At 32.9% G+C, this 10,925-nt stretch overlaps 1 protein-coding gene across 2 annotated transcripts; it reads left to right on the plus strand.

The window, feature by feature from the left end:
* The first annotated feature begins 1,147 nt into the window (after window positions 1-1,147).
* On the plus strand, window positions 1,148-10,315 carry LOC144852136 (collagenase 3-like). Of its 2 annotated transcripts, XM_078709858.1 has the most exons (9): window positions 1,148-1,287; window positions 5,193-5,299; window positions 6,261-6,394; window positions 7,206-7,501; window positions 7,874-8,044; window positions 8,242-8,462; window positions 8,944-9,091; window positions 9,275-9,535; window positions 9,806-10,315. In XM_078709858.1, the coding sequence occupies exons 2-9, from the start codon at window positions 5,204-5,206 to the stop codon at window positions 9,922-9,924; spliced, it is 1,446 nt and encodes a 481-aa protein (XP_078565984.1). In that variant the 5' UTR covers window positions 1,148-1,287; window positions 5,193-5,203; the 3' UTR covers window positions 9,925-10,315. The 2 variants fall into 2 exon arrangements, with proteins under 2 accessions (XP_078565984.1, XP_078565985.1); XM_078709859.1 differs by lacking the exon at window positions 1,148-1,287 and having other exon boundaries at window positions 5,128-5,299; window positions 6,267-6,394.
* Window positions 10,316-10,925: the final 610 nt, after the last annotated feature.

Below are 10,925 nucleotides of genomic sequence, written 5' to 3' on the forward strand. Positions count from 1 at the left end.
TTTACAAATTGACTCAGCAAAAATACACGTGAAAATAAACAACATATCGAGATCTCAAAAACGTATTTAAGATCATATCAAATAGAAAAGAAAGATTCTCTGAACGGACAAATGTCTCAGGTCAAAATCAGGTTGAACATGTATTATATTAGCGTGCAATAGTGTAGGCCATGCATTCTATGCAGATTAATTTCTTTATAAGTTGTTATTACTTTCTATATTGTTTTATAGTCTATGCTTTTTTTCAATGATCTTGAAAAGCAATAAGTAAAGCTCTGTCTAATCAAATCAAATCAAATCTTTATTCGTTCCATATATATTAAATTGTACATGGAAAAATTGTTTTCCTCGACAGAAAAATATGGTAAAACATTCATAATTACATCATACATAGAACAAATTTACAATTTAAAAACATTAATTAAAACATCCATCAACAGTAAAACTTTAAAATATATATTGCATGTGCGCTATTATGATCTAACAATCTTTGAGTTAAAAGTATGAGTTGAATTTGGTACAAAAGACAGTCGGTTTCTTGACGTATCAGCTCTAGGAGCCCGTAACCGGCCTGACTTGTTCTTATAAAATCTCATATACACTATCAAACGAGTTTGAAAAAAAAAGTTTGATGTGCCCAAATATGGTAGTGATATGCCTAAATATGGTAGTGATATGACATCATCATGTCCATATATGGGCACGTCATCACATTTATTTTGTCACATAAAGTTTGATAGTGTAGACAGAGCTTTAACCACTGGATACATTCCTAATTCACATACAAAAAAAAAACTTTCCGAAAATGTTTGCTTTTAAACTTTTGTACAAATGCAAATGTCATGATTATTATTCAATTGGAGTTTGAATTTAACGATCTTGTCATGCTACTGTATATCATAATGATGTTTTTAGTATAAATAGAATCAGACAAATCATGATGCTCTATTGGTTATTATCGCACCTACTAGCAAATGCATTCAACTGTGAATTTCATTCGTTGCAATCCACTGCTCAAAAAATGTTGTTAGTTACTTTCTAAGAATATTATTAATTACATATTTTAACTTCCTGACTTCTGATTGCTGAAGCGTATAAAACCAGTGGAAAGAAAAGTTTTACTGAACCAGGAATTCATAGAATATGTTACAATCTTAAATTTGAAAGTTTATTGGATGGTTATCAAAGTGTGGCTGAAGTTTAGTGAGAGAGGAGAACTTCATCTATGCAGAGGTGCACGCAACCGATAAACGACACGAGGAACACATTTTTGTTCCAAATTATCTGGTAGGGAAGTTACTTTTGAAGTTAAAATAATTTGTTTATAGTTATGATTGCTTTTTTAACTTTTATTCATCCATGTGTTAAACGAATGAATATCGGTACAGATTTGTAACTTTTATTTTTTTTTCAATATTTTTAGTGTAGAAACGTTTTAGACAAAACCATGACTTTGTCAGTCCGGCGGTCTGTCCTTAAATCACGTTTAACACGTATAACATGCAGCTGTAATGCATTCAATGTAAATTGATTTTTTAAGTTGTTATTACGTTGTAATATGCATAATATAATGATAATATACTGTTGGTGCTGGTCTGCCTCTCCATCACTAGTCTCGTGATGTTGTCAATTCTGTCATTTTCTTTTTAACGAACAATTTATTATTTATGATATTGACATAATTAATTTACTTTGAGTGGTATTGGTTATGGGACCACGTGTGTGTCAGACTCATTTCAAACTAATTTCAATTTCTTCGCGTGCAACCAATATTCATATTCGAAATATGCAGAAAGAATATCATTATTGTTTTTAGTTTAATAATCATATTTATACAATCATCATACGTACGATATCATATACATTTCGTTCCCTACTGTAAAACAGTGTGTTAGCGGATTCTCTACTGTATCTATAATGTGTACAGTGCACATATGTAAAACAATTGACAATGTATCATAGAGCTTAACATAATACAGGCATCACATGTGATACATACAGTATGCAACACTGTATTACACATTGTCTATGATACTGGACATAATACAGTGTCATACAGTAGGCCTACATACAGAGCAAGGGTGGAATATTTTGACGCAGTAATGCATAAAATGTATGGAAACCAAAATTATGCAAGTTATTTTTTAGTGACAGTGAAATTAAAAATGTCATCAATTAGTATGATCATGGATCATAATTAATTCAATCTTATATTATCGTTTTTACTTTCTTAAATTCATGCAATTTTTGTCAGATCCATGGCCCTATATTGTCCACCCACTTGGATTGATTTCTTAACGAATGTTTCAAATAAACATATTAATATAAATATGTGTTCGAATAATAAGGAAACATTTGATCCCATGGGACACGATTACGTCAGTGAGTCAGTCCGCTACTTTATCTTTTATCGACAGATTTGGTATAACGACGATTTCCTAATGATTCCAGTGATGTTTGCAAAAAATTAAAGGAAGTATGTCACATTCGGTACGCCATACTCGATCGTACGTTTATACGCGTAAAACTTAAGTACGCGTAGTAAGTATACAAACTAATGATATAAAGCCTCGTCTACACTATCAAACTTTATGTGACAAAAAATGTGATGGTGTCATATCACTACCATATTTAAGCATATCATTACCATATTTAAGCATATCACTACCATATTTGGGTACATCACACTTTTTTTGTTTTATAAGTGATTGTTTTCTTGCATTCATAAATGTGGAATTGCCGGATACCGGTATATGATTTCTTTTTCGTTAAAAGTAATGTGCAGGAAAATGTACAGATGATGAGTTTGGACAGTTACTTATATCTTATTCTAACATAATTAATTAATTGATTAAAATCAGAATGTTTTTGGTTCGTGTTATAACATTTTCCAGTGAGTTAGGGGTCTATAGATCTCCCCAGAGAAATCCCTTATTGAGCACTTCCTATGTTTTTGTTAAGTTGGTACTATACGGTATCGAGGTCGTTTACACCCTTGGTACTTGGTCATAAGCAACAGGCTGGAAATCAGTCGTATTAAATCATATTTATCTCTAATCCTATTGACACATTAAAATCTTATTTAATATACTTTGAATAGCAGTTATCAATGATTAACATGATGTTATTTAACTTATTACTTAGTAGATTCAATATCATATCCAATAAAGATTTCGTTGAGCTGTAAAATTATAGGCAATCAATATTGTGTATTGGGGTTGAAGCATACCAGTTCATATTATGTATATCAGGCCTATTGTATTATTTATTATATATAATACAGAATAGATTATCATGTTTTAAATAAATAAACTTATATTTTTCAAAGGATATTCAAACAACAGGTCTACTACAATATCAAATAGGTCTAATTTATTTTCAATAAATAAACGATAAGTTAATAAAGTTGAATTCTCTAATGTTGATTATAACCAGTAATTTAACTAGACTTACTTAAAGTTATTGAACTTGAAAAAAAACTGAAACATGAAATCACGTAACATAACTGACATCTTAGGCCTAAACTTGCAAATCGATTATCAAAAACACATTTATAGTTTGATTATTATTTATATCCTAAACTAAACGACTGTTTTCACTTTCTTCCGGATTCAACTGAAATATTTAATTTTAATTAGTCGTGATAACCATATGAATGTCATTTTAAACACGAGTTCATTTACCAATAATAATTACGAATTTTCAACATATTTAGGTTAAAGAGAAACTAGAATATTACTTTAACACGTAATGCAATTATTTTGATATATGCCAAAAAAATTGTGTATGTCACCGTAAAAGTGTATTCCACAAAAAAGTCCAAAAAGCAAGAAAGATTAAATCAAGTGCTTTAAAAAAAAATGTTTTTCTTTCTGTGAAATATTGGTTTGGTAGAGTCATGCCAAGGCTACTGAACTCATGCCCAGTTAAACTAGTTACCAAGACAGATCTAGAGTACACCTAAAGTTCTCTGTCTACACTATCAAAATTAACTTTATGTGAAAAAAAAATGTGATGTGCCTATATATGGACATGATGACGTCATATCACTTCCATATTAGGGCACGTCACACTTGTCAAAATAATTTGATAGGCCTAAAGAGCTTAACAAAATCAATAAAAACCTGGATGGGGAAACCTTTGAAGCAAAAAGTTCAATTAATCGTTCTTATTTTTAAAAAACTATTCGTGAGAACAGAAGATATTAAATGTTCACGTAACCTTTAAACTAAATCATATTGATGTAATTTTGTGAAATAGGTTACTTGGTCTTTGTTAAAAAATATATTTATTTTTGCCTTCTATTAATAGTAACAATGGGAACAATCTGAAACCGTCTATTTTCTTTCACGGATGATAGATAATTTAGTTGTGATTTTGTTTCTTTAATTTGCATATGGAACAGCAGATACTGCGATTACAATAATCATCCACACCCCCTCATTCACCCCATATTGTACTTTGCTTCTATTCATTTCTAATCACATGTGATCATGGTTATTGTAGATAAGGTAAAGCTCTGTTTGGCAAAAAACGTGTGATGTGCCCAAATATGGTAGTGATATGCCCACATATGGTAGTGATATGACATCATCATGTCTATATGGGAACTTAATATGGGCTTAATATTATGAACGCACTTTTTACGCGCCTGATTTTGAATTAAATTACAAAAATAACATCATCATAATTGGGTCTACATTCAGACCGTTTAGCATCGGACGTTGCCCAACTGTGACAATTACCAAACACCTATATATAGAATTTTATATCATATGACCTAATGTTATTTTCAAATCATACCACAAAATTCTTTATAATGTTTAGTATTATGATACAATAGCAAACAGCGCTATCCCCCGAGGGAAGCGTTCCCAAAATACCCCAAACACCTAACAATATTCCTATGAACAATATCACGAGGGGCCATCGTTCTTTACTCTAGGTGTCCCTCTGTGCAGAGATAATATGGCTACTTCGGAATGTATATAGTTACTTGAAAAAATTTAGGAGTATAAATAGAGCAGATTAGGATTACATTTGAGCGTGTATTGGATCAATATAATACGACTCGGCGCAGTCTTTTTTGTTACGCACGAGATGCTAGTTGGGGTTTGACACGGACAGATTGCCCAGATGGTCATTCCTCTACATCATTTGTCTCTCAAGAATCTATAATAAATATTTTTCAGTTTAATTGAAGATGTTTAATGGGAAAAGTATGAATTTGGTTATTACGCTTTACGTTACTATGGTGACTGGTTTGTCGGCAATAGATGGGAAAATATCAAAAGAAGAGGTAAGAATTGGTATAGTCTTAATTAATAGTCTTAGTTTCTTTAAACTTCTAATTTGGAATCCTCATTCTTTATGAAAGATACATCACAAAATTAGAAAAGCATAACAATTAAATTAGGAAAGCGCGAATAAAAAAGCGCGAAAAGCAAATTAGAATGAACCATGTTTTTATTGAAAAAAAATAGCGCGAAGTATTTGAAGAAATTTAAGTTCACTAAAAAAATGTTTTGCTTTACCGAAGAATTGATGGATGCTTTCTTTCATACAACGATGGAAGCAATTTCTAAACTATTAAGTTAATTTAGCACAGGTGACATACCTACTGTGATAGTTCAGACAGTCCGTAACATTGTGCAAATTCAATTATGACAAACATAATCTACTTTTATCGAGTCTTTGATATGCGTTTACCATTGGAATCTGAGCGCAGTAGGCTTACGTGTCCTTTCACATGAGTTGGGTCGTTGTTTCCAAAAACAGAAAATGTTGAACAATGGGCATATTATATAATTGACATGTTATGGTGTTTACATTCTATGTTAGCTCTAATACAGTTGGTATCTATATTAAGATCTATAAATAAAAACATTACACCTTTTAAAATGAGACCATTACAGTACAGTAAACACAATGAATATGTATCTCTACAAAACATCGTAGGAGGAAATTACAAACAAAGTCACTTTCAATATAATTTATCCAACAATCATTTTCTGTAGTAAATCTTCTGGAACATCTTAAGCTCTGTCTACCCTACACTATCAAACTTTATGAGACAACAAATGTGATGTGACCATATATAGACATGATGACGTAATATCACTACAATAATTGGGCACATCACAATTTTTTGTCGAAGTAGTTTTGATAGTGTAGAAATAGAGCTTTAGAACACATCTCTTTGTTCAACAAGGCATTGTTGGTTGCAATATGTATGTTTGTTTGTATTACTATCTCAACAGAAACAGCCCGTTTCCAATACAACGACGGTGTTGAAATGCGGGTTCCATGAAGAGGAAATGCTATGTACGAAGAAGCGATGTAAACGCTTTGAATTCTATACGAAGAAGTGGCCTAAAAGAGAAATTACATACAGGTGAATAACAATAACACTTTATTCCCAGTTCGTACTTTCTGCTTTCTCACTCCCGAAGACGATCAAAGTGTATTGATCGAAACGTCGAGAAACTCAACAATTCTTTTCAGAACTGTACGTGGTGTACCGCAAACTTCACCACCGCCTTTATACATTTAATGTTTCATTACATAACTTCTAAATATTTTCTACCCTTTTTTCATTATTTTCTGTTTTTCACCTTTAGTATCATACCATTAGTAAGCACTAACATTCATTTAGTATTTCGTTTTCTGAATTACTAAACATTAATACAATTTGCAAAGTGTTTACTTTTTAACATGTACCGCAAAAAAAATTTCCACATGGTTTATTAATTATTAAATTAGGAAATTTAGTGTGAATAGAAGAGAAAGGAGACAGAGTTCTATTACAAATCTGGGTCGTAGGTCTAATTGGTAACATGAATGATATTGCTAGCCTTTGGCACATCAAATGCGTGGTGAACTTCCACAAAACTGATTCTGTAAATTATCAATTTTTATTAACATGCAGATCACTAAGTTCACTATAATGGTTTCCTAAAATGTCGTTAATCTACATGGTGCTTTCCTTTCAAATTTGATGAGAGATAACACAAAGGTTGGTGAGGGAACACAGGACATGGTAGAGTTGTTAGGGCCAAGAGAACCCGAACACTGCCAGTATTTTTAAAATTGTTCATTTGATTTCTTGGTGGCCAACATTCTTCTGGAATTTGAAAAGAAAACAGAAATGATTGAAATTATGTTATAAGTGTTAATTAAAAAAAAAATTATGTTTGTGTTTACAGAATTGATAACTGGCCTAGTAAAACAGATATCCGTAAACAAGACATTCCACAATTATTTAAAGAAGCATTTCAACTTTGGAGTGACGTTTCCCCGTTAGTTTTCAGAGAAGTTGGCAAAAACGAATTAGCGAATACTAATATCAACTTCAAAAAACGTGCTCATGGAGACAAAGTTGAGTTCGATGGGCCTCGAGGCACTCTTGCACATGCGTACCACTTAATGGGTGGTTACGGAGAGTTGAATGGGGACATTCACTTCGATGATGACGAATATTGGACATGGAAATCTAATAAAGGTAATAGCGCCCTCTGGATAAAAACTTCCCACTAAAGATTTATGCCTCAAAATGCGCCCCGTATTCACGCATTCAACGGAGATTTTTTATGTTTTTACAAATTATCAGGCCGCTAATTTTCGTAGGTAAGCGATGCAAAAAAACGATCAATTATTCATTACTAATATATGACGTCTATTTACCTACGAAAAGTATATTTAGCTACCGGGCTACCGGGCCAATGTGCATTGCATTGCATTGTAAAATGTTGTATTTTAGCATGACACCTTTGTTGCGTATGGCGCCCCATAGTCTACACCACCCTATTAAGAAATTATATTTGGACTCGTATTATTATTATTTGAATTGTATAATTTACTTTTTTCGAATAAGGTATGACGAAGAAAATGAACCTATTTATAGTTGCTGCTCATGAAATGGGTCACGTGATTGGGTTAGCCCATTCAAAAGTGCCCACGTCACTAATGTGGGAAAACTATCAAGAATTTGAAGATGGGTACACATTATCTGAAGATGACGTCAAAGGAATTCAACATATATATGGTGAGTTTTCTTCAAAATAGAAATCGAATTTCTCGACCTCGTGTTCTTAGGGCCTATTTTCTTTAGTTTGATAGGCGCTTCACTTCTGGCTGCCGTTGGTCCTTGGAGGGCCTAATCCAAATTTCCTCAGTTTCCAGTTAAGCTATGACCAAGACATTTATCAAATTCGTACATATTTAAATTATTCCCCTTTTCAGGCAAACACAAAAGACGTAAAACAGAAGGAGCTAAGACTGGGAGGATAGTCCCCGTGAGCAAAAGTCAATCGTCAACGAATAAAAAACATAATATGAAAAATAAAAATATTTTAATCAATAAACCTAAAAACTCCAATTCAAACAAGAACAGACTAACAACCAAATGCGATTGGTCTTTGGATGGCGTTACACAGTACAGAGGAGAAATAATGATATTTAAGGTAACCGTTCGTTCTAGATACGTACAGTGAGGATTATGTTAAAAAATGACGTCTTCAACAACGACGACGAAAATAATAGGAGGACGGCGGCTAAACTTGCTTGTTGATCTACGACAAAAATCGTGTTGACAGTTGATAGAAGACGAAGAAATACATGACGACGAGGACCGAACAATAACATAAAAAAATACTGATGACACAGTGACGATAATAGACGATGGGACAAGAGTAGGCCTATACGCTTGTGGACATTACACTAATCGTATCAATACGAGACTACTACACAATATATGACGACACAAATTGGCAATGATCATGATGACAATATATTGAGGCACTCTCTTTTAAAGACAAACATTTGTAAAGAAATAACTTTTTTAAAAGAAAGATAAAAATATGGTAAGACAGGACAAAGTGGATCGCGTTGGACATAAAGTGACAAACTAAGGTACACTCAAAGCAATATCTTTACATTTTGAAGGGCAACCGAATTTGGCGAATGAAAGAAGACGGAACTATGATTTCAAGCGAGACTGGTGAATTAGCCTCTGCGTATTGGTATAATCTCCCGTCTGACATCGAGGCTGTGTATGAACGTTATACCGACAGGGCCCTAATCTTTGTGAAAGGTATACACTATAATTTTGCTTTAATCAATGATTACATTCATTGGCTGGTATAACTGTGTCTGTTAAACAATACGATGCTTTAATTCAAGTACAGGTACCTTTTGTAAAAGACACGATTCCGGAGTTCATCTCGAGATCCCCCGATTGAGCACAGCATTAATACAATTGTCTATCTGTCCGTAGGGCGATATTTGTACGTATATCGAGGACCGCATCAGTACCCGATAATCGAGGCTAGACCACTACAAAAAGAGATGCCTAAAGGAGTGGATGCCGCTCTGTCTGTTTTTGAATCTAATGATGTAGGCCTATACCTGTTTAAAAATAAACACGTATGGAAGATAGATATGTCGACATACAGAATTGAGAGTGGTTATCCCAGGAAAATATCTAGTATGTGGAAGAAGCTACCAAGAGATGTCAACGCTGCGTATCACCAGAAAGGTAATTTATTTATTTCGATGTAACTTTGTGCAAATTTGGTTCCTCTAATCTAACCCATAGGAATAAAATTATTACTGTTAGGCCTATACTTTTCTTGTAGCCGTCTTCTTCTGAAGACACATGGTCATCATTGACGGAGACATAGTATCAGTTTACTTCATTGATGGTGTACTCGATATTTATATCTATATCTATTATCATATTGCTTGACTTAAATGTGCTTTGTTGGTCATTAAAATAAGAATTGGAATGATCTTTATTTTCTTCCAGGATACGTATACTTTTTCAGAAATGGTCGAGTCTTCAAAACGAAATTCGGTAAAACTTACGTCACCCGTTACAAACGTCCTCATTGGCAGAAACTTTATCAATTTACCAGAAAGTGTTGACCGTCCATTATGAGCAGGATATCTACAATTGTTAGTGTAAGATCTTCAACCGCCCTCTACATTTAACTTGTTTGATGCAATAAAAATGTTTATTTATAGAGGAACGTGTAAGGCTCTTTCTACACTATCACAATTTATGTGACAAACAAAATGTGATGTGCCCATATATGGACATGTTGATGTCATATCACCACCATATTTAAGCATATCACTACCATATTTAAGAATATCATTACCATATTTGGGCACATCACACTTTTATTGTCAAACTAGTTTGATAGTGTAGACAGAGCTGTAGTTGGTACAAGAGAAACGTTTAACTGCAGGTTAATAAGTGAAGGTGACCCCCACGGTTCCATATTTATATCTCGAACCGAACCTCATGAACAAGGGTAATGACGTCATAATGTGCCTGTGCTGTCGAATTTCGTAGATTATTTTAAAGACAATTGCTCTTATAATGACGGTACGGCCTACACGTCCCTATACTATACGTGGTCTGAAGATAGCTGGTGCTTTAGTAAAGGGACTCCAATTAGAGACCACTACTTCTGTACGGTATAGTTAATTAAATTTCCTATTCACATAATAATACATTCATAATGTATATACAGTATAATGTATAAATTAAAAATGTTATTTGTTACTATACTGTTAGTGGTATCAAAGAACCTCGACAAATACAAATAAATAAACTGCAATTGACATACTGTACGGGCTCATGATAATCGGTTCATATTTTCAAAAGTACATTGAATATTATATAAACCCTGTTTATGTAATTTACAATCAATAGTCATATCACAAATAATAGTTATTTCGTAGATTTTAGAATTAAGAATTATGTCAAATTTACAATAATTTCGTTGATTAGAGGACCGAATAATGTATAATTTGGATAAATTTAATGAATTGAACATCAATGATAACAATGCTTCAATATTTTCCTCATGTTTTATTCATAAATTAATGATATTCATATAAAACCACTGCTTAGCTTA

Source organism: Antedon bifida, chromosome 9, assembly GCF_963402885.1.
Source record: "Antedon bifida chromosome 9, ecAntBifi1.1, whole genome shotgun sequence".
NCBI classification, from domain to species: Eukaryota; Metazoa; Echinodermata; class Crinoidea; order Comatulida; family Antedonidae; genus Antedon; species Antedon bifida.

What these genes read in the sequence shown, in the direction of transcription:
- LOC144852136 (XM_078709858.1), top strand. Translation starts at nt 5,204, where the DNA reads ATGTTTAATGGGAAAAGTATGAATTTGGTTATTACGCTTTACGTTACT. An exon ending in GAGAAATAATGATATTTAAG is followed by an intron (nt 8,463 to 8,943) that starts GTAACCGTTCGT and finishes TACATTTTGAAG; the next exon opens with GGCAACCGAATTTGGCGAAT. An exon ending in GGCCCTAATCTTTGTGAAAG is followed by an intron (nt 9,092 to 9,274) that starts GTATACACTATA and finishes ATCTGTCCGTAG; the next exon opens with GGCGATATTTGTACGTATAT.